At 33.9% G+C, this 25,845-nt stretch overlaps 1 protein-coding gene across 2 annotated transcripts; it reads right to left on the reverse strand.

Annotated features, from left to right (window-relative positions):
* Positions 1–9,000: 9,000 nt before the first annotated feature.
* LOC140890860 (SWI/SNF complex subunit SWI3B) lies at positions 9,001–16,040 on the reverse strand. Of its 2 annotated transcripts, XM_073298998.1 has the most exons (7): positions 15,769–16,040; positions 15,230–15,663; positions 14,939–14,986; positions 14,615–14,854; positions 13,385–13,523; positions 9,528–9,640; positions 9,001–9,420 (listed from the first exon to the last, which is right to left on the reverse strand). In XM_073298998.1, exons 1-7 carry the CDS (start codon positions 16,004–16,006, stop codon positions 9,235–9,237), a joined length of 1,398 nt encoding a protein of 465 aa, XP_073155099.1. In that variant the 5' UTR covers positions 16,007–16,040; the 3' UTR covers positions 9,001–9,234. The 2 variants fall into 2 exon arrangements, with proteins under 2 accessions (XP_073155099.1, XP_073155091.1); XM_073298990.1 differs by having other exon boundaries at positions 14,615–14,986.
* Positions 16,041–25,845: the final 9,805 nt, after the last annotated feature.

Raw genomic sequence — 25,845 nt, forward strand, 5'->3', positions numbered from 1 at the left:
GATCCAATGGTTAATATATGTGTGTGTGAATATATTTATCTTTATATAACCCACTCCAAGAAAAGTAGAAAACGGTATACTTGTGCGAATTGCAATCGTGATTTCATTTTTAATTTATTTTTTTTCATCAATTTTTATAATTAATTTTTTTTGACAAATTTTTATAATTAGTTTATAAAATAAAATATGTGTATAAATCAATGTTTGAAAAAAAATAAAATACTAAAAACATTATTATTAGGTAGAATATCAAAAGACCGCACCAAATATAGTTACTGTTCATTATCTATTTATTAATATTAATAATATATATTATATCGAGCTCAAATATATATATATATATATATATTATATCATATCGAATAAATTTTAGTAACCCTGTTCATATATTACGTTCTTTAAGATTATTTTTTTATTAATAAGTATTGTTAAGAGTCCATTAAAAAATAATTATTTTTAGAGTTAAAATAATATTTAAATTAAGAATAATTTATATTAAAAATATTTGTAACTATTTTGGTATTATTTGTAAAACTAGAATTTCATCCGCGCGATGCATGAGCTGTTATTTTATATAATTAATGATAAAAATTATTAAGTATGGGTGTTTGAATAAATAAATAAAATACAAATAAATTAGGACGTGGTTTTTATGAAATGGTTTGAAATCTATGGATTTAAATATATCTTCATTATTTAGATAATTTACATACAACAAAATATAATTTACACGCCAAAAAAAATCAAATTCGTCTATATATTTATCTACTATATAAGCTAATCATCGTGATTTCAAATCTTAGGTCATGCATGATAGGATGGTGTGGGAATGAAACGAACTTTCCAAATTTCACCCTTGATAACAGCATAAAAATAGGAATTTACATTCCTGTGGAATATCTATTCCCCGATTGAACAGTGATTCCTTGGCTGATATCAAATAATCTTATCTTTTTTAACGTGATAAAATATCATTTTCGGTCATCTCCCCTCCCATTCAAATCTTACGTCTCTTCCTCCTCCCATCACGATTTTTCCTCAAGTCCCTCCTAGGTAATCTATATAACTCCCCATGTCCATGTATTTTTACATGTAGCCTTTAAACATTTTTCTTTCTTTATAAAATCTCCTTTCTTGGTGGGTTCTTCTTTTAAAACAAAAAAAAAATTATATATTGTGCTGAATTATATATTTTGATTTTTATTATATTCATTTAACCCAAAAGGTAATTTTGTCAAAAAAAAAAAAATAATTTCATTACATTCTTAGTACTTATTTTGAGCTATCAATCATACTATCGTAATCAAATAAGTAATAAATATTTCATTCCTAATCACATTCACTTTGATACCATGCATTGGAAATAAAAATTTATGTCATTTCATTCTCACAAGTCACAATTATTTCATTCCATAGTTGATTATATTCCTGACTTATTGCATTCTTGTGTATCAAGCATGATCTTAGAATATTAGAATCATTTGAAATTTATTGTTGTTAGAGGGTGTTTTGCATAGATTTTAAAATCTTTAGTTTTATTTGGCAATTTAAAGAAAAAACAGTTTATAAGCTAGTAAAATAAACTATTAGAAATAATTTGGCATAAAAATAATATTTTACTTCATCATATTATCCTTGTATATTTGGTTAAATGTCCACCATACTTTCCACCTATTTTTCACATTAACATAAAATTAACAGCCACTCATTTTTCTCATTAACATAAAATATAAAATAATTTTGTTTTTTATTTCAAAAAAATATTTTATTTTTTAATATAAGTTTAGCATTTATGATAAAATTCAAAAATTATTTTTGTATGTATATAATTACTTACATTACCTTTATAGTTATATTTTTTTGATCATTTTGAAACTAAAAAGATCTTATAATATCAAACACGTCAATATATTTAAGTTGTTTAAAATAAGTTCATCCAAACACTTTAACAATTTATTTTTTTAAATAACACCTGACATCTTAAAATCTCATAAAACAACTTACAAGATCGTAGAAATTATAAGTTGTTTTAATAAGTTTAGTCAAACACCGTATATAATGAAAATAACTAAAAGAGTTATTTGAGTTTCATTTGTTTATGTTATTTAACAATGAAAATAAATTTAAAATACATAGATTTCAAATGACTTAATCCAAATGCAAACTAAATTGATTATAAACCATACATTTGGAAAACAAAAAATTAAATGATGTAGAAATGATGAAAAACTTCAGAATACAACATTTGTCGTTGAATTTTTTCTAGTTGCTATCACTATCACATATCGAAACTTTAAGATATCTGAGATTCAACATTTTCAGACTATTGTGATTCACAACTCTGGATACAATTGACAATGACAAAACATCGGACTCTTTAAAATAAGACATACATGTGACAATAATTGGCTTGGTCATCAAAAAATAATATCTTTATTAGAATAAATATTCGTACAATGTTTTGTTTAAAAATACTTAGTAATAATAATAATAATAATATGAATGTACCAAAAAATCATCATGACATATTGAATAAAAAATCGAGAACATATGGCTTTTTTTTCAAATTCCTTTCAACATTTTATTTTTGAAAATGGTATATACTCAGAGTATGTAGATTTTTTTTATAAAAGTTTTTTTTCATACTGCATTTATCTATTTATTTATTTTGATTTTATACACATATTTAGGAGAAAAATCATAATATTGTGATGAATATTTTTCTTCTAGATATTTTTTTTCTACATATTAAATTCTGAAATCTAAAAAAAATTCAGATCTTTTGTTTTGTTTGATTTGTTGCAAAAAATATCTAAATATTATTTCAAATACTATAAATTTATAATTTTTGTTTATTTTTTGAAGTTATTTTTTATCCAATAATTATAAATTTGATGTATGTAGTACTTGTATTCTATAAGAATGTTAAAAAATAAAGGATAAATTTTTTAAATGTTAAAATAAAATTTGTTAATTTTTAAAATTGAAATAGCAAGGTAGAAAAGTAAAATATGAAAAAATGCAAATGTAATATAAACCACGTAATAATTTGAGAAAATGAGGTTACAATAAACTCCATACAGTTAGTATAAAATATTTTTTTATCAAATAATAAAAAAATTAATATGAAAAGTATATAAAATTAAATAAAAAAAACCAAAATAGTATGTTATATAATACATCTACTGTATATGCATGAGATACACAATCTTTGAAGTTCGAATTTCTGATACCAACTTTACTCATAATAATGTAATTATTTCAAAACAATTATCCTATTAAACGCAAAAATTAAATTTTGATTGATAATGAAAAACGCTATTTTAAATTTTGTTTAAATCCAATCGTATTTTTATATATATTTTTAAAATTTTAAATTAAATAATCTAGCATTTATAATATCGTCTTTTTTTTATTAAATTTATGTTGTGTGTGTGTGTATATATATATATATATATATATATATATGATATATGCAAACGACCACCACATTGAAAGAAACAATTAAATTATATTTTGTAAATAATGATAGAGAATATTCAAGAATGCTCCTTTTATATTTGATAGGTTGAAGATAAGTAGAGCAATCAATTTGGGTTAGGCCCGTCGGGTCGACCCGGCCCGACCCGCCACATAATTTAAGTGGGTTGGGTTAAAAATTTTTCAACCTAACAAAAGGTGGGCCTAGATGGGCCAACTCGCCAAGACCCGCACGAGTTGGCCCGCGGGCCTGGAGAATTAATAATTTATTTTTATTTTTATTGTGATATATGTATTTTTTAATAAAAGTTGTGAATTTTTTTTTATTAATTACTTTATATAAAATTTACATACATGAAATCAATAATTAAAATTTTTATTAATATGTTTCTATTAATATTTATTTATGAAATGATATTTATAATTAATTATAATATTTTTTATTTATTTTTATTTGTCATTAGCCAACCCGCAGGCCGGCCCGCCTAACCCGCAACTCACCTTGGGTTGGGTTGGGTTGGGTTGAGGATTTCAAGCCTGTCAGAATGGTGGGTCGGCCCGCCATCAATCCGCCAAAAGGTGGGATTTTGGTGGGCCGGCCCGCCCCGCCATGAGTTGGCCCGTTTGACACTCTAAAGATAAGTTTTATATTTAACGTAAAAATTCAATTATTTTGAAATTAGTATTGAGGTAAAATACCGTAATGGGGTAAAAATGGTCTTAAATAAATCTTTTATAATCACTATCTTCTATATCCCGATTGATTGGTGGAATAAGATTGCTCAATATACCATTTCAAAAAAAAAAAAAAAAAAAAAGGTGGGGGTGTGGGGGGATTGCTCAATATCATAGTTATGTGTGATCAAGGAAAATTATATTTATATAATAAAAATTAATATGAAAAAAAAATCATGGTAGAGATGGAGAGAGCAGGAAGACATTTATAATATATACTCCGTCCGTCGCATTCATTTTGGCTTGTGTGTATTTTCACACAAATTAAAAAAAGTGTTTGGAAAAATAAATTTTGTAAAACAATTTCTCATTTTACACTTATTCAATGAAGATTTTTAATAGAATAAAATAATCATATAAATAGTTAATGATATTAGTTTAATAAAGATAAATTGGCATTATAGTATAAAAAATAACGTTAAATATAGAAACTAGACTATTTAATTGTGATGGATGAAAAAATATATATAATTTAAATGAATGAGACAATAAGAGTAGTATATTTCTATAATTCGGCTGATTTTGTGAGACACATAATAGCATATGAGAATGATGTTAAATTAATATCCTACTTTATATAAATAATAGCCATATAGATTTATCATTTGATTTGAACTAATATACTGAAGTATTATGTGTACAATATACTTAATATTTTACGAGTTATTTGCACCAAACACCCTTGTGAAATATTGAAAATGCACACTTCTCTCCCGTGAAATTTTATTAGGCATCTTCAGCCCTGGCCTTTTAAAAAATTAGCACACTCGCCCCTTCAGATGAGTGATTGTTGCGCACGCGCCCCTCATGCGACTGAGCAAAGATTTTAAAATTTTTTTTTGCACCAAATACCCCTGTGAAATATTAAAAATGCATATTTGACCCCTGTGAAAATAATTTTTAAATCTATTCAACCCAAAATATACAATTTTTTATTAAAATCTAATTATAAAATATTTAGCAAACACTTTTTGTTTTATTAATTTTATTTTTAATTTTAAATTTATTATGGTTATATAATTATTTTCTAAAAAATATAATTATTTTATCTTGTTATCATTATTTTATTAAATTTTCTTCTTGTTTCCAACTTCTGGATTAAAAATGCATTCATAAACGAGATTTAAATACCTAAAAGTACCAAAATATTAAATCAAAATGATAATTTCATGGATATTACTTTTTAATTTAGGATTATAGATTTTTGAACCAAAATCTAAATTTTTTAAAATGCAATGCAGAATTTGCATTAAATTATAATACACAATATTTATTAAGATCTAATTATAAAATATTTTTCAAACATTTTAAATTTTATTTATTTTTATTTTTTAATTTAAATTTAAAATTTATAATTAATTTATTTTTAAAAAAAGTTATTACTTTATCTCGTTATCATTATTTTATCAAATCACTTCGTGTTTTCAACTTTTTCATTAAACATGATTCATAAATAAGGATTTAAATATCTAAAAATACCAAAATATTGAACCAAATAATAAGTTCATGAATGTTACTTTTTCGATTTAGAATTATATAAGCATGTTATTTTTTTATTATTTATTACAAATTGTGCAATGCATATTCTCAAAAAATTTAAATTTTGATTCAATAATATATAGTCTTAAATCGAAAAAGCAATATTGAACTTATCGGTTTAGTTCAATATTTTGGTACTTGAATTTATTTAAATACTTGTTTATGAATGCATGTTTAATGAAAAAGTTGGAAACAAGAAGAAAATTTAATAAAATAATGATAACAAGATAAAATAATAATATTTTTTAGAAAATAATTATATAATCATAATAAATTTAAAATTAAAAATAAAATTAATAAAACAAAAAGTGTTTGCTAAATATTTTATAATTAAATTTTAATAAAAATTGTGTATTATGGGTTGAATAGATTTAAAAATTATTTTCACATGGGTCAAATATTTATTTTTAATATTTCACAGGGGTATTTGGTGCAAAAAATTATCAAAATCTTTGCCCAATCGCATGAGGGGCGCGTGCGCAACAATCACTCATATGAAAGGGCGAGTGTGCTAATTTTTTAAAAGGTTAGGGTTGAAGATGCCTATTAAAATTTCACAGGGAAAAAGTGTGCATTTTCAATATTTCACAGGGGTGTTTGGTGCAAATAACTCAATATTTTACAGTATAAAATTATTATATGGATAATGCTAAAGGTACAACAAATATCGTGTACAACGATATTTACAACAATTATATCGTGAGATTTGCTATTTTATCGTGAAATTTTGTATTCAATTTATCGTGAGATTTTGATATATATAATTTTTACATTGTGTTGTAAGATTTGTTGTACAAAATTTGTTGTACATATAGCATTGCTCTTATTATATTATTAACTCAATAAATATGCCCCCCACTCTCTAATCTCTATATGGGAGACCGCTGCAATAGAATATATTGCAAATGTTGTGTGATTTGAGTTGGATTCCATTGCAAGAACTAGAAGAGGCCATTCCAAAATCTATGACATGATTACGAGTCTTCAGACAAGAAAATCTGATACTTGATATAATTAAGATCCCCACTTTTATAAGCTGTTAATTGTAATTGATGTGATTATAATAAAATGGGTTTCCAGGTACTTTGTGGGTGAGAGCCCGGGTAGTCCAGATGAAGGGATTTCTCGTTTCTGTAAGTGGTGTCTACACACAAAAAACAAGAAAACTCGTAAGTGGAGCGTCGGAGGAGTTCTCCAGCGTCGTCACTTCGATGCTTAAGTCAGATTAAGATGTATGAAGTGAGCTTATGAGATTGAGACATTTAGTGTGTGTAAATATGAACGTGAATATGAAGACGTAAAAGCGCGTACCTCAATCAGGCTCGGGGCCTGATATTTATAGAAAATCCCTGGCGAAAATTAATGATTGCATGGTTTGGGCCTCCTGACAGTATTTAATGTGACAAGATGTTTCCCGTAATTTTTGGATAATGCCCATACCTATTTATTATTTTTTTTGTCACTCTCAGATGATGCCCATACTGCGGGACCCGTAACATGGTCAGGCCAGGGTGCTGGATGCCCGTGTGCTCGGGAGGCCAGGGTGCTCAGGAGGCCGGGGTGCTTCGGGAAGCCAGGGTGCTCGGGAGGCCATGGTGCTCCTGGAGGCCAGGGTGCTCGGGTCCTTGAGAAAGGGAGGAGCTCTTGCCCGGGAAGGGTCCTTTGCATGGAAAGGGAGGAGCTTCTTGGCAAGGGAATACCTCCACTTTCTCTGATCTTTTCTTACCCATCAATCTAAAAACCATTCCGTATTTGGGCTCTTGGCAACCACTCGGGTTTGGTGAAAACCCGAGATATTTAACCGGAGTATCAGTAATCAATTCTAGTTAATTATCACTCTCTTTTTGTTATTACAATCGAACTAGAATTCAAGTTCGTCTCAATCTGACTTGATTAATGTTCGAGGAAAAATCGAGTTTGTCGATCCCAAGTACGAGAATCAATAATAATTGAATTCAAACTCAAAGTTGTGAAATTTTCTGGCTCAAGCATAATGCAATTTCAATGTGTCATGCCTCTATAAATATTATCGCGGGTATATTCACACTTCATTTTGTGTTAGAGGCACTTGACATCAAAAATATGTCTTCTATGCCACCAGAAACGTGGAAATTTAGCCGAAATTTCATTATACTTATTTTCCAAAACACTAATAAAATAAATATTAATAGTAAACGATTTTTTTATTTAACAACTGCATCTATTGACAGGTGAACTTATCGATTTTTTTTTTAAAAAAATATTGAATTATTAAATTAAAGAAATTTGTATTTAAAAATTTGTAAGACTCTGGGAGTTTTGACCAAATTAAGGATGACAAATTGCTAAAATTATTTTAAAAATAAATATTCCTTAATGAAATAGGAGAAAAGGGGAGAGATTGAGAGCAATTGAGGGGGACGGTTCACCGCCTGGGGATACAAATTTTATATAAATCCTGACTCGTTTCGATTTTTAATCCGACCCAAAATTTTCTCGACCTGAGTGGTCGAGATTTTTTCCGACCTGATTAATTTCGGGATCGGGATAGGCTACTCTTCCCGACCCGACCGAATATAAAAATAATATTTTTTTAATAATATTTTTTAATTAAAAAATAATTTTTTTTTAAAATTTTATGTTTTAATATTAATATTTTTATATTTATCTTTTTTAATATTAACATTGAGTTATAAATTTTTATTTTGTTTTTTTATTATTATGAATAATTATATGTTTTTTTATTAATTAAGTAGTTGTTTTAGTTTATTTGTAATGTACTAAAAATTTTTTTAGTTTTTTAATGGTTATATATAAAAAAATTTTAATTTATTTGTAATGTATTAAAAAATTGTTTGATTTTTTTCATAATTTTTTTTTAAAAAAATATTTTCGTAGAATTTTTTTTTAAAAAAAAATATTATTCGGGATTACCCTCTTCCGATCCGACGGGATCCCGAACATCACTTCTCGGGTGCGGGATCGGAAGAAAAAAAAAATCCAAATTCCTATCGGAACGAAAATCGGATAAGGGGGTTACGGGACGGGTCCCGACCCGATTCCACCCCTACCACCGCCCCCTTTTGGCTTCGTCATTGCGTGAAATTGATCAACTCAACTCATATTTACATCGAAAATTAATATTTTTTATATAAAAAAATATTTTTCATGAATCAAGTCAAATAAGATATTTGTCTTATAAAATTGACTCGTGAGACGTCTCATACGAGTTCTGTTGCAACTTAAAATATATCCTTACTTGAACCATAAACATTTTAAGTTAGATATGTCCATATGGTAATCAATATCTTTCTATATAACACTTTGGCTCTTACACAGAACTCCAACATAAATAAAGACAGGCATTATCTACTTGTATGTGAGCTAAAGATCTGGAGGCGTTTGAATGGACGACTATAACAATATTGGCAGCAGAATACTAGTACTAGTGTACAAAAGTTGAGAAGGGGCTACCATAGCTTAAATAAAGAGGGTAAGACATCAATCAATTTTAATGGCATCCGAACCTGTGTTTTCGACAATTTTCGAGTCGTTAGACTGGTGAAACAGAAGAGAGAGTTGATCAACAAAAAGAGAGCTCTGCAATAGTTGTAGTTGTTTCCATTTCCTCTCTATTTGTACGTCGACTTCCTCAAAACTAAGGATATTGTCTTCGATCTCCTTAGTCTGCGTGGGGCAAACAACAAATAACGAAGACGGCCAGCAGGTGTTTAAAATCGCACAAAACGAAGTTATAAACCGTATGAATGAAGAGAAGTTGCAGAAGTGGATACCTGAAATGCAATGCCAGATATCACATTCTCCAGCTCTTCGTCTTCCTTCTTAAGCTGTAATTTGGCTTCTGCCAGAGCTCCTTCCGTTGTACCATTAGATTCAATTTCAGAATCTGCATTGGAAAATGGGAAGTTAAGCAGGAAATGATACTTCTCTTCCATCGAAGTATAACTCCAAACAGGTGATCCACCCACATATGGCAAGAATAAGGTAAAGATGTTACTTTAAAATAATATCCTTTCTCTGTCAAATTAGGTATGACAATGGACCGCACCATAGGGCGAGTTTAGAGGTCAAGTGGTCCGGGGCAGTCCAGGGATTCTATCGACCCGCCCCATCACCATATATATACATTTTATAAATATACATATACATGTACATACATTTTTAAGAATCTATTTATATTTTTTATTTATGGAATAACGTCTATCTTAATCTCTAATTTTAAATTAGCTCATAATATTTTAAGATTAAAATAATTATATTTTATAATGATGTGTTTTAAAATGAAAATATATAATTCTAATTTTTATTTTGTTATAATTTGAATATAAATTAACAGAAATTAATATTTTAACTTGTGATAACTTTTTTTGTCCCTAAATATTATAATCTAAAGTTGAAAAATTAAATTCAGTGATTTATCAATTTTTTAAAGTTTTTTTTATTAAATAATTACTAATTTTAAAATGTATGGAATTTTTAGCGGTTCCAACCGCCGTTTCCGGGGCGGGTCCTGAGTTCAACCAAACCCGCCCCGTTGCCATCCTCAGTCCAAATGCTTGCATAAAATTTTTGAACTATTTTTTTTTTTGAAAAACATTTTTGAACTTTCTTATCATCAACTGATACTGTAAAATCTTCTTTGTACCTAATGAAGCACTGAATGATGTTTCCCAATTTTGGGGGACAAATAAAGTAACTGGAACAGTGTAAACATCTCATTACTCAATTTCTGAACTTCACTTGGAGATTTGTAAAAACATGAGCTATGCAAGTCCTATAAATTACTTGTCCTTTTTGTTTGAATCTTTAGTTCAATGGGTAATTTTTTTTTAAAAAAAATCTAAAAATCAGGTCAAACACGAGGCAGTGGTTTGTTAAGAAATTATTCATAATCACTTATTTTTAGAGGTTGCAAACATTCCTAAGGCTATCACCTACTTCCAAAAGTCGAGGCACAAGCCCAGCATATTTATTTAGTTGTTCATGAATTACCAATTTCATCACTTATTTTATTTGTAAATAAGAGGATACTGTTAGGCTACTGGTTTCTTGGCCACAAGAATTAGATAAAAACATCTAAAATTAATATTGGAAGAACAAACTTGAACAACCCAGAGATAAATCTCTGTACATAAACCCTAGCCAAAGCTAGTATTTCCCTAGCCAAAAATGCTAGTTACAACCTTCAAAGAAAACAACCGAATGATGCTCCTAAATCTAGCCAACTCCCTTTTTTATATGATTTTTCCTCCCCCCTTCCTCAAGTCACTATTTCTAGAACCATCGATGGGTTAAACACTCACTTAGGCCCAAATTATCTTATCTAGGCCCATTATGCTTGGGCTCCTAACAATACCATCTTCTCAAAACCAGCCTTGAGGACAAGGCTGGAGTTGAAGCTAAGAGGTCGATTTGGCTTTAAGGTTGAACATCCTTCTTGCCAGAAGTGAAACCAGTAGGGCTGCCATTCCTTCCACCAGACATCGAAGACAACTATCTCAAAACCAAGTTCAAAAAACTCATTACCAAAATAGAGGAAATAAAGAGGATACTCTTCATCCCACTCTGTAGTTATCTCAGATTTGTCGACCTTTTTGTAAAATCCCTTCACTACAGTTACTTCCTGTGCCGTAACACCATAGTCTCGGCCCCAATAATCCATCGCAGTTCTTATACCAGCAACAAGATTTTCTCTTCCATCTTTAGCAACTCCCACTATGGTCATATGTTGATCTAGGAACTTTTTTCTCTTCCATCTTTAGCAACTCCCACTATGGTCATATGTTGATCTAGGAACTTGAAGTTGAATTCTGTTGTCTTGTTAGCTCTTAATTCTTTCACCACAACCTCTGTCCACCCGTGTATAGGTAGCTTCTTCTCTCCATTCTGCCAGGCAGCTAAATGTTCACCAATTAGTATCTTGTTCTTTCTTTCCAATGATTGCAAAAGTAGCCCTTCATTTTTCTTTACATCGAACAGCTTTTGCCTAGCATTCACTTGTTTCTCCTCCCCTCCAAGACTCATTTTCTGAACCTTAACAACTGCAACTGGAATCAGTCTATGGGTTCTCATTCCAATCCAAATTCCATTCTTGAACTCGCTGAAACAACATAAATTCTGCCTTTCCATACGATCTCTTACCTGAGTCAACACAATCGCACCGTATAGTACATTTACCCCATCCATTGTAAGCCCTGACATATGGGAATCACAGTCCCCTGTCCTTCTATCACCGACGTCTTCAACAACGGCCTCTATGCACTGGTATTCGAGTAATACTTCACCATCTTCTTTGTCTACCACCACGTAGGGTTAAGCCATGTTCCACGCGGCGGGATAAAATACCAGTGCTAAGTAGTTGGGCCCAAGTAATTGTAATTGGGCCATGGGTTAATTGGGCTTCCCAATTGTCCATGGGTCTATCAACCCAATAGCCCATGTATTCTAAGTCTACCAGAGCCCATTTCTGGGTAGTCCAAACTTTAGGTCTCACAATTTGCAAGCCCATGATCGACTCCCCTTTCTTCAACGCTACGAGAAATTTCCATGGCGGTTTTTCCTTTTCTAGATCTTTCTTTTTAATCCATGGGAATCCTTGGATCATCGGTCTGCCTTCCACTCTCGGATCGGTTTCCGAAGAAAGTTCCACTATGGTATCTGAAGCCCAATTGCCGTGTAAACCAGTGACGTGGTTGTAGAAGAGTTCTGGGCATCCACTCCTAGATCCAAACTCATTCTTGATGATCGCCGTGTAATCTACCTCTCCTTGTGAGACTTGTGGCCTCTCTTCCTTCACTATAACATGTATTCTAGATTTTATTATGATATGGCCAGTGAACTCCTCGTTCTCCATCTCCTTCTCGCTCGTAAATGCACCCAGACCCCATATTTTCAGAGACAGCTCCTTCTTCGATGATTCACGTTGGGCAGAGGCTGCATGGTACTCATGAGATCCAGGTTGGTGGCCGGAATCCTTGAATCTATCGGGCAGCAACTTCTCCACAAGAGAAGTTACGTAGTCTAGCTTTTTGTGGACGGAATCCATTTCCTCCTGAAGCACCGAGACTGAGTTTTCGAGAATCTCAATCCTTTCGTCCGAACGAGTGGTGGCCATGGCAGGTCGGACCAATTGTTAGGCTACTGGTTTCTTGGCCACAAGAATTAGATAAAAACACCTAGAATTAATATTGGAAGAACAAACTTGAACAACCCAGATATAAATCTCTGTACATAAACCCTAGCCAAAGCTAGTATTTCCCTAGCCAAAAATGCTAGTTACAACCTTCAAAGAAAACAACCGAATGATGCTCCTAAATCTAGCCAACTCCCTTCTTTATATGATTTTTCATTCCCCCTTCCTCAAGTCACTATTTCTAGAACCATCGATGGGTTAAACACTCACTTAGGCCCAAATTATCTTATCTAGGCCCATTATGCTTGGGCTCCTAACAGATACCCACATGCATCACAGCAAACAAGTGGAGAACAGTTTGTGAAAACCGAAAACTTAACAGAAAAGTGAAGGATGCATATTTTTATAGAGCACATGAAGTTGGGCCTTAACTGCTATCAAGTACTTTATGTGTCTCCTCTGACGAACCATCAACGAGTTCCAGTTCATAGTTCTTACCTTGCTGTTTTGCTATGTTGGACGGAGCTTTTAAATGATCCTCAATTTTTCCATCTACGAGATCAGACAAAGCTGTTACTGCTGCACGTGCTGCTACTTCTGCAACATCGACCCCAACCAATGTGGAGAGGAAGGCAGCCTAAAGATATACATTATTGACAAAAAAATCATGAATAAGATACATATGAAGCCATAAAGGCTCAAGATAAGATTTTTCTTTCTAAGTTTAGTACTTTAGTTCATCAGGTTCCAAACTCAAGTTCTAAAACAGCTAGCACATTCAATCATGAAGAGAAATGAATCTAATTTCATATGATGAAGGCAACAATGCATGATGATAAATTTGACTTGCATGCCAACACGTGAGCACTCAAACAATTATATACAAGCTTGAGGTCATCAAAATTTGAGCTCCCACAAGCATGCTAAGCTTGTGTTACATCCCAAAAAGTGAATGACTCATGGTAAAAAAAGTCAACTAGCAAGTTAAGTTAGTTAACTATTGTTTATTTATTTGCATACATCAATGAACAGTTTAGACAACCTTTGAAATCGGTATTTTAAAGTATAAAACTTCAGTATGCCTTCTCAAAATGTCGTTCTTGTAAGACTAATTCCTACAGCTTTCAATTGGATATTTTACTCCTTCAAATGACATGAGCATTTCAGTGCTAGTATTTTGTTGAGAGTAACAAGTGAGTTGCCAATTATCCCTAATCCAAGACCCTTAAAGACAAACTAAAAAGTAAAAACAAACTAAAAAGTAAAAACAGGAAAAAATTATGCCCAGATCATTGACTAAATGACCAGCAACACGTCATCTGCATCTTTGCTCAAATAGAACGAGGAATTAGTTCAACTCCTTTCTTGAAAAAGAGAGAGAGTTACAATTAGTGAGAAGAACAATCTTCGAATTACAAAGAAATAGCAAACCTACTCACTTTAGCCTAATAAATCCACCAGTCTGCCTATTTCCATAGGGCAATGAGAATGAACAACATTTTGATCCCCAGGAAAAAGATTATACATTAAAGACATCCTTCACTTAACTATGCATAAAATGCAAAATATCCAATAAAGATATAAGACAAGACCGTATTTTTCCTAAACACGATAAAAAGTAAGTGTAAACTCTCTCTTTAAACATAGACCATGGCACTATTCATCTATACCTCTAATCGAAATATCCAAAGAACTCAGTTCAACCACTGTAGAAGAGGAAATGGTTACCTGTGCCAATATTGGGTTACTTGCATCAGCGAGTGGTGAAAGACTCGTTCTTTTTGCTGGCGTTGCCACATTCTGTAAACCTAACTCTGCATCCAGCTCAGCAGATCCTGGAGGACCATCAAACTGTTCCCCGAAAGGAAGCTTTATGAAGCGAGCTACACAATCCCTCACATTTTTTCCTCCGACATGCTCTGAAACTTTCTTCCAGTCATCACCATAATGCATAACTGCTTCCAGAAGCTGCAAAGTCTCTTTATCAGACCAATCTGTCTTTGCCTCTTCACTGATCTCAACCCGCTTAAAATCTGATTGATTCATACCTACCAGATAATTTCCACGCACATAGCACCTTGCACAAAGTATCATATCATGCTGCACAGAATATTAAAAACATCAGCAATTAACCACATTAGGTTCTAAAATCTACCAGGACAAAAACAAAGAACAAACCATATACAATGTAAGGATGAGACACAAGAGAAAACAAAGATACGAACGTGGAACAGTAGATCAAGCAAACAATTATTCGATACAAACATCAAGGAGCACAAACAACATAGAAGTAATAGAAGTTAAAGTGAACTTGATCAGAAAAAAATAATCACAATAAAAAACCTTATCAGAGGCAAAGCAAGAAATGGTGCAAGGTGTCTTGCAGCCACTGCAGAGCCTGTTCTTCGGTAGAGCAACATCAGCATTGCCGCTGCCACTAACAGGCGCTTCGCCACCCTGCGTGGTGGCGGTTGTGGATTTGGTCTCCTTATCCTCCCACTTTAGCTGCGGCTGCTTCAAATTAGAACCTGTAAAGTTGATCAAACCCCAAGACTCCAAGAAATCAAACACTCTCCGAATAGACCCCACATCACCGACTATGGTCTTCCTCACCTCCGTGAACGTTATTTTCCGGGTAGGATTATCTCGGAATCTCCTGATGATGGCATTCCGGTAAAACTTATAAACCTTGGGGTTCTTTGATGGCGACCTTCCATCAAAGAACTCCGGCACGAAACGAAGCTCGCATTCGTGAATAGCATTCCAAGAAAACCACCCTAATGAAAGCAAGAGCAGCAAATCAACATATAAAGCACAAGTTTTTTTAAAAAAATCAAAATTAAACACCATAGTTGAGAAAAGATTATAGGGAATGGTCGTACGGGAATAGCTGGGGATGTGAATGACCTCGGCGTCGGGTTCAGGCGGGCGAGGAGTGATTGAAGCAGGCGGGGTGGGGGAGCTGTTTGTGGCAGTAGTGGGGGTGGCCGATTCGGCAGCGATTGTGGCGGTCGCGGATTCAGAGGTTTCCGGCGGAGGGTCCACGGCGGCGGCGGCGTCAGCGTCTGTGGATGAGGGCTGAGGGGAGGGTTTGGGAGGGGGCGTGATGTCAGTGGCCATAATAATAATAATAAAATAAACCCTGGATCTGCAACTTTTTATATTGGTACAACGCGTACAGCACGGAGTATAAATGAAAGAGTCCCTAATATTATAATAATAATAATAATAATAAATAAATAAATAAATAAATAAAGATTTGATTGGGATTATTAATGAATAACTTTTTACAGCAATTTATTTTTTTTAAATTTTTTTAAGGTAGGGTATCTCGAAACCCATTCTACGACACATTGTGGATACAAATACAATCAAATTTAGCTAGTAAGTGAGCAGCAGAATTTGTTTGACGTCTCATATGCGAAAGAACCTCAAAATTATCCGACATAAGCATTTGGATCTGGGCAATCAACAAACCAACATGTCCTACAACTTCCGACTGATCATTCACCGCACTAATAGCAGCAAGTGATCCGAAAACACTTCCACTTTGTGGTAACATCTGCTACAAAAATACAGAACCTAGAATCTGTACTTGATGGTGAATTGTTAGCTATATTGCATGAGTTATTACTCAGCAAGAGGAATGGTATCTCCAGCAATTTAGTTTTTATATATAAAAAAATAAAGTTTTAGTCTTTTATATATAGGTATTTTGGTGATACATATAATTGTTTTGGAAAATATTATTTTCAATTAATACTAAATAGTCGTTGACTAATGATTTGCGCATACACGTTGAATTTGTATATAAATTTAATTTTAAGTTCATTAAATTGTTATAGATAGTTATGTTGATATAATTTATTTAAACATTTTTATTTTACGATATATTATTTCTAAAGTGAATATAACTATCATGTATCAGAACTTTATCATTTTCTCTTTTTTAGAGAATGAAATTAATCATTAAACTGAGTCAACCAAAATAACGTCTTAAATAAAAAAAGACGAAGGAGTAACTCGATCTTCTATATCAGACATATAACCCATTGTCCTAGCCAAGACACAAGCAACTTGGTTTGCTGATGGGTTAGTAAAAAAAAAAAAAACATGATTAAAAGCCCTCGGCTTGGATTTTACAATCTAAAACTAATAAACCCAAACTAAAGCATCTGCAATTGAAAAATGTAAATTAAATGTCTATAAAAATCTTTGCACCGGATTCAAGAAGAATTCGCTAATATTAGAACTCTTTGAGCCAACTTAACGCCTCTTTGTTTCCAAAGATATTGAATACCCGAAATACTGCCTTGAATCGCTCCAAAAACCATACCACAAGAATCTCTGAGTACGCAGCCAAAACCCATACGAGGAGGGTTATTAAGCACCGCAATGTCTACATTGCATTTAATATAAGAAGCTGGAGGTGTGTTCTAACACAAGAGATGTTGATGACTGAGATGGAGAGGGGACTGTACTGTCCTACAATGTGCAGCAAGCCATTGAGAACGAATATCAATGGCATAGGAAAATATTAAAACTGCTGGTTTGCACTTTTCTTTCCATACCACATCGTTTAGATTTTGCCAAAACTCCACATCATCACTGCTAATTAGGAAAAAAGAATCACGAGAGTGAAGTGATGAAAATAAAATGTTATTGCTCTGCCTGGATTTCCTGTACACCATCAGTCACATATATAAGAGAATACTGTGAATAATCTATCGACATTTGGAAGAGATCTACCCTTTGTGATATAACAAAATAAACAACTCAGCCAATCAAAAACATAAAGAATATTCTCTTAACTATAGTACAAATAACTTATCGAACTTGGGCTTTCATATATTGATTCAGACTTTCATACTTTGGCCCAATATTATTTTGTATTGATGAAATTGTATATTCTTTGGACTTGTTATAACCATAGCCATCATCTTGAACTTCATTCTCCTTAACTTGCCCCCGAAAACTCAGCAAGGGATAAGGAAACACGCTGAGCTTGGAACGAAAACGAGGAAAAATGAGAGATGTTAATGGTTTTGTAAGAACATCAGCAGCCTGATCACAAGATAGAACATATCTCACTGAAAGAAATTTGGAGATAACTTTTTCACGAACAAAGTGAAGGTCAAGCTCCATGTGTTTAGTGCGAGCGTGAAGTAACACATTAGCACTCAAGGAAATAGTGATCATGTCGTCACACTACACTACTGGAACATGAGAAGATGAGACATGTAATTCAGTAAGGAGTGACTGAATCCACAACAACTCTGAAGTGGCATTGGCTAGACTCATATATTCTGCTTCGTTGCTAGAACGAGAAATCTCTAGCTGTTTTTTAGAACTCCAAGATATGAGTGAATTACCAAGGAACCAACAAAAACCTGAGGTAGACCGACGATCATCAGGATCATTACCCCAATCCGCATCACAATATCTTGATAATTCAAAGTTTGAGACAACATCCAACCAAATTCTAAACTCAAGAGTGCCTTTAATGTATCACAATAATATTTTAACATCTTTCCAATGAGAAAAACAATGTGATTGCATGAATTGACAGACCTTGTTGACACTATAAACAATTTTTGGGCAAGTAATAGTTAAATATTGAAGAGATCCGACGGTGCTTCGATATAATGTAGGATTGTCAAATGGATCAGCATCTGTCACCAGTAGCCATTAGATTGGGCAATGGTTTAGCATCAAACATATTGTTTTTGGCTAGTAAGTCATGAGCATATTTTTTTTGTGTAAGAAACAAAGATATGTCCATTGATTTAAACATTTCAATTCCAAGAAAGTAAGAAAATTCACCCAAATCCTTTAGCGAAAACTACTTATTCAATTGATCAACCAAGGTTTGAATCTGTTGAACATCACTCCCTGTAATTAAAATATCATCAACATATGCCAAAAAATAAATGAATGTATGATGAAATTTAATAAACAATGAGACATTGGCCTTAGAATCAGCAAATCCCATGAGATGGAGAGAATTCTACAACCGATCAAATCATGCTCGGCGAGCTTGTTTCAGCCCATAAACGGCCTTATGTAATTTGCAAACAAGATGACTATTTGTGTTTACAACCTCAAAACCTAGGGGTTGCTGCATGTATACCTCTTCTTGAAGGGTACCATTTAAAAAGGCATTATTCACATCAATTTGTCGTGTACACCAACCTTTGGCTACCGTAATAGAAAGAACAAGACGGATGGTCGTTGGTTTCACCACCGGACTAAAAGTTTCAGAAAAATCATGACCTGGTGTTTGAGAGTAGCCCTTAGCTATAAGACGAGCCTTAAATCGAGCAATTGAACCATCAGGTTTTTTTAGTCTTAAAAACCCAGAGGCAACCAATGACAGGTTTGTCTTGTGGAACCTCTAATAAAGTCCAAATATTATTAGCTAGCAAAGCATGATACTCGGAATCCATTTCTCGACACCATTCAAAGTGTAACCGAGCCTCTTTATAATTTAAAGGCTCTTAAAGATGAGAGCACATAGATGTGTAAACATTTGGCTTGAAAATACCAGCCTTAGATCGAGTTGTCATTGGGTGGTGGTTCACTGAAGATACTGAAGAATATGACAAATTAATGTACTTATCAGACACTTCAGATGGGGAGAAAGACGAAAAAAATTGAGATGCAGAAGGAAAAATAGACTCGGGTGAATAAGAATTGGCAGAAAGTAAGGACGTGAGTGGCATATATAAACACGAGGAGTTAGGATTCGAGTCAGACATTGAAGAGCATGAATGATTGTTATCTTTAGCAAATGAAATTAGAATACATCAAATTTGACACTACGGGAGATAAAAATTATGCCATTAGAGTCAAGACCCTTATATCATATGTGATATTCACTAAAGCCTAGAAAGGTACAAGGGGAAGAACGAAATTCAAGTTTGTGGCGATTATAGGTACAAATACAAGACAAACAAAAACATCCAAAAACTCGAAGAGAAGTGTTATCTGGAATTTTGTTAAACAATTTAGTTAGTGGAATGTTCCCATAAATACTTGAAGTTGGAAGGTGATTAATTAAATAAACTGATGTGAAGAATGCCTCTTCCCAGAATTCAAAAGGTATATAAGCATGGGAAAGAAGGGAGAGCTCTGTTTCAACGATATTACGGTGTTTACGTTCAACAAAACCATTTTGTTTTGAAGTATAGGGACACGTGAGACGATGAACAATTCCATTTGTGGTTAAGAACAAACTTAAGGTTCGAAATTCCCCTTCCCAGTCAGTTTGAATAGCCTTAATTGTGGTATTGAATTGATTTTCAACAAAACTTTTGAAATTGAGAAATACTTGAAAGACCTCTTATTTCAATTTAAGAAAATATATCCACATGTGACGACTGAAAGCATCAATAAAAATAATGTAATAACGAGTTTATTGGCTAGACCTCATACATCAGCATATATTAACTCGAGAGGAGTAGAATAGACAATTTGTGAGGAAGAAAAAGGCATTGGATGACTTTTACCATCATGTTCATAAGCAGAGCAAACAATCGAATTGCTATTTCTGGGAAAAGAACTTGGAAAATGTTGAAAGGCCGAGAGCACTGCGCGCCCGCGCCACTTAAGGAGCGCGCCCGCGCGACAGAAATCTAAAGTCGGGAATTTTAATTTGGAAGGAAACTCGAGTAATTTCGTGGGCTTTTTCTTGGATTACTTTTGAGGCCATATAAAAAGGATTTTTCAGAGCAGAAAGAGGGTTGGCCGCTACACGCTACAGAGGAATAATTTAGAGAAGCTGATCGTAAACTTTTGAAAGAGAATTCTGGGCAGAAACTTGAAGAACAAAGACGAAGCTCGATCGACCGGACATGGCGTCGACGACAGATTTGTTTACTTAATTTTATTTATTTAATTTTGAATTCATGTCTTGATTTTTGAATATGATTTGGTGTTATTTTAATTCAGTTATAAACTAAATTTTTAGAGTCTAGAGGTCGGATGAAACCTGGTGTAGACGCTTTCATGAATTTTTGATTTTATTGAATTGAATTCCCTTAGATTAATTGTTCTTTCTAGTTTTTATTGTCGTTTCAATTACTTGATCAATAATTGATTTGCTATATTTATTTGGAATCCAGCACTCGACAGAGGGGATTTTGAATAGGACAGATAGAATTAACAATGTTAATTATTATATAGATCGAGAGAGTATAGAATATTAACGGAGCTTTTAGGAAGAACATTGTTTTACATTGATCACTGCAATTAGATTTTTAATAGGGATATTGGAATGGAATTGTAGTTGATATAATCTATTTGTTGCTCGAGAGAGGGAAATAGAATAATCTAAGTGTTCTTGGCTATTAATTGAAAGAAATTCATGAAACTAAATTAATTAGGAATGATTGTTGTTGAAACCAGGTGAAATCTAAACCTCTAGACCATTTTTTCTCCGATTGATTAATCTCTGAAAGCTGTGTGCGTGTTATTAAAAAGTCATTTCTTATTTTTATTTTTATGCAAATCTCTCAAATATTGATTTTTTAGATAAAGTTTGGACTATTTTAATTACAAGTATTGAATATTTTCAATTTACTCCTTGTGAGAACGATACTTGATTCATCACTTTATTAAAACTTGACACTCGTACGCTTGCGATCATTTTTCACAATAGCAGATCAAGAAATGGATTAAGACTGCACATGATCGTCAGGCCAGCTATGCTAATACTAAACGTAGGCCTTTGCAGTTTGATGTTGGGGAGAAAGTATTTCTGAGAGTTTCACCTTTTCGCAGGATTCTCAGATTTGGTCTCAAGGGCAAGTTGTCTCCATTGGTCTGTTTGAGATCTTGGAGATCATACGAAATTTGGCTTACCGTTTGGCTTTGCCACCGTATCTGTCCAGTATTCATGACGTGTTTCACGTATCTCTGTTGCGACGGTATGTGGCGGATCAGTCTCACATTCTGAGGTCCAAGTAGATACTGATTTGACCTATGTAGAGAGGCCTATTCGTATTCTGGATCATAAGGATAAGGTATTGCGGAATAAAGTCATTCCTCTAGTTTTAGTTTAGTGGCAGCGTCGAGGCACTGAAGAAGCCACTTGGGAACTTGAGAGCAGGATGCGTTCGGAACATCCTGAGTTATTTTGACTTTATTTCCCTATTGTATTCAGTTGTGAACTTCGTAAACGTTTAAATTGAATAAAGAATGTTTCTGCATGTTGTTTTACATTCATTACTTAAGATCTGATTTCGAGGATGAAATATCTTAAGTGGGGGAGAAAGTAGTAGCCTGTATCCTAAATTAGTGATTAAGTGTTAATCAGTCCATTAAATCATGTTTGTTTAAGTTAAACGTGATTAAGAGAACTCTTAATGGATTAGCGGAGTCCGAAAATAGACCCAGAATGATCAGAAATGGTCCGGAGGGTCAAGTGGGACGGACGCAACGTTCGTGCCAGCAATAATACGTCATTGCTTACGCACATGAAGTGACCAACGGACACAACGTTCGTCGAATGGACACAACGATGGCGAACGGACGCAACGATGGAGGAACGGATGTTCCGTTCGATGTCTATAAATAGGGGTGCCGAGATTCATTTTTAGGCGCACCAATCACCTCTCTTCTCTCAATTCCTTAGTCTTCTAGCTTAGATCTAGGGAATTCTAGGCGTCCCATTGGGAATTCGGAAGTGGCGTAGCGATCTAGGCGTCGTAGCGGAGCTGTGACCTAGTTTTGAGGCAAGCGACAGCAACAGGCTGACGATGGACGCAGGTATAGCTTTTGCTTTCTAAAAATATTTAGGAGTATGCAATAGCTTAGTTAAGGCTTTTAGAGCACTATAATGATATTAGTATCATTTTGCAGTGTAGTGCGGAGTTTAGGCGTGGACTTTGAGCCGGTAGAGCTTGCCTAGTATTTGAGGTACGAAAGTACTGTTCGAGATATCCTGACTGAGTATGCATGTATTATGTGACTGCATGATTTATATGACATGATTATATGCTGCATACATTTGCATATTGAGTTATCTCTTTTGAGATGGCTGATAGTAGGGTTTTACCCTATTCTGTTAGTGGATGGACTTCCATCGATTTGGGTCCGGAGTATCCACTTTGTTACGCCTTAAACACATATAAATCTCAAATTATGAGATTAATGTTTTTAATGCATTAACAAGTCTTATTTCTCTATGTTTTGATGATTAACAAAACTAGGTTAAAATGTTACTAATATTTACATTGAGCTTATTACAGAGTTAAAATTTTCAAGATGAATTAAGACTAAATTCATACTCAAGATCAGAAACAAAATTCGAAGAAGTATACTTCTATGGGATCGGAAGCTCCGATTGGAGATCGGAACCTCCGATCATGATCAGAAGAGTCTTCGGAAGCTAAGGGTAGATCGGAAGCTCCGATCAGGGTTCGGAAGCTCCGATCTATTTCCAGGGAGTTTTATATTGTTCGGAATGAAGAACGGAAGCTACGAAGAAAAAGTTTGGAAGCTCCGATCTATGATCGGAAGGTCCTATCATTTTCTAAGAATATTATATTGTTTGGAAGCAGATCGGAGGCAACGAAGTGAAGCCGATCGGAATCACCGAACGTGATCGGACGTTCCGATCTTGAACGGCCGCCTGATAATCTTGTCCGGAAGACTTTTGCTCGACAACACATTTATTGCGCCGATCGGAAGCTCCGAAGTGGATCGGACGTTCCGATCCAGTACACCCGCGTATCTCAAAATTCAAATTTCGGAAGCTCCGATGCAGGGATCGGAAGTTCCGATCAATGTCGAATTTTCAGCTATAAAAGGAGGCATTCCGAGGCCATTCAACATATCCCAACATCTTCAAGTCTCTCAATCCTCTCAAGCATTATTCAAGCCATTTGTTGAGCAATTTGTAGCCCCTTTTGAGTGTTCAAAATATATTCACATATCGAGTTGTATACGGGGTTGTAAAATCGAGGGTTATTTGTTTGTGAGTTGGTTGCTCAGTTTTGTAAACACTTGTGTGTGAAGCCAAGTGTATTTTAAGAGTGTTAAGGCTATCCTTGGAGCCCTTAAGTCCAAGAGTGTTGAGTTGTATCGGCGCGGTGATCGTGTCAAGTTGTAAGGCTATCCTTGGAGCCATCAAGGCCAAGACGTTCGAAGTGCTAGTGGATCCTTGGTTAATCGACTTAACCAAGAAGGGGAGACGTAGAAGATTTATCGTCGAACTTCCATAAACATCTCTTATCCCTTTTACTGCTTTATTTACATTACGCATTTATTTACCGCACTTATTATTTGATTGCTTAAGTCTTCCGCTTGCGTACTTGCATAATCGCTTTAAATTGCTAAAGTTGCCAATAGAACCTAAATCCCCCCCATTAGGTTCTAACAAGTGGTATCAGAGCCACTTTTTTACAAAATATTTTCAATAAGGCTCTATGGCAAATCTAGCGAGCGACTATACTCAAGGACAATCAACAAATCGTCCTCCTCTTTTCAATGGCATAAACTACGGATATTGGAAAAACCAAATGTCCCTATATATCCAATCCGTAGATTATGATCTTTGGAAAGTTACTGTGAAAGGTCCCTACATACCTACTAAAGAGGTTGAGGGTGTCAAAATTCCCAAGGGAATGGACGACTTTTCCAAGGAGGACATGCGATTAATTTCTCAAAATGCTAAAGCCATGAATATTCTTCATTGTTCCTTAGATATGAATGAGTACAACCGGATCTCAATGTGCTCATCCGCTAAAGAGATATGGGACAAGTTGGAGATATGCCATGAAGGGACTAATCAAGTCAAAGAGACGAAGATCGATCTACTTCAACTCAAATATGAAACATTCGAGATGGAATCAAACGAAGATGTAGATACTATGTTCCGAAGGCTTACTCAAATTATCAATGAGCTAGCCCAACTCGGAGAACAATATCCAACCAAACAAGTGTGGAGGAGAGCTCTACGCGCCTTACCTAAGGAGTGGGATGCCAAGAGAACGGCCATCATCGAGTCAAACAAAGGCGACACCGCATCCTACGATCTTGATCAACTACATGGGACTCTAAAAACCCATGAGCTGGAATTATCAATAAGGAAGGAATTAAAGAAAGAATATACCAAGGCAAAGGGGATTGCTCTATCTAGCCAATCCAAAGAAGATGATGATGATGATGATATGACGCTCTTCGCAAGAAAGTTCAAACGATTCATGCGAGGAAACAAATTCCAAAAGAAGCCGGATAAGGAAGTTACTTGCTACAACTGTCAACAACAAGGCCACTATGCAAATGAGTGTCCTCTTAAGAAGAAAGTTGACAAGGGAAAAAAGAAAGCACTTCTAGCCACTTGGAGCGATAGCGACGATGACGAGGAGGAAGCCAACATCTGCCTCATGGCTAAAAGTGATGACATCGTCTCCGACGATGATGATGAGGTACCTTCCTATGACGAACTACTACATGCATATAAAAACATGTTTGATATGGCTAAATCTCTTAGAAAAGAAAATAGAAAGCTCAAACATGAATTAGAAACTAAGGAGCATGAAAACCTAAGATTAAAGGATGACATAGCTCACTTAGAGAAATCTTTTGATAAATTCAATGTAAGTAGTAATAACTTGAATAATTTACTAAGCATGCAAAAATGTAGTTTTGATAAGGGTGGAATAGGTATGGTAAGAAATCTATAGATTTCACTAGTTTAATTGCTAAAGCAAAAATGAGATCACCCCCTGCATGTTCTTACTGTTGTAAAATAGGACATGCTAGACATAAATGTAGATCTTTAAAATATCAATATGATAAAAAGAGCTATATGAAATGGAGGCCTAAGAGTACTTAACAACTCATTAGTCGGCATTATGAGATCATGATCCAAGGGAGTTCATCATAGACCGGTTTAAACTGCCTTGACTTGCGACTGATCTTCCTGATGAACGCTGCTCTGTCCGAGGAAATAG

This window comes from Henckelia pumila, chromosome 1 (genome assembly GCF_033568475.1).
Source record: "Henckelia pumila isolate YLH828 chromosome 1, ASM3356847v2, whole genome shotgun sequence".
NCBI classification, from domain to species: Eukaryota; Viridiplantae; Streptophyta; class Magnoliopsida; order Lamiales; family Gesneriaceae; genus Henckelia; species Henckelia pumila.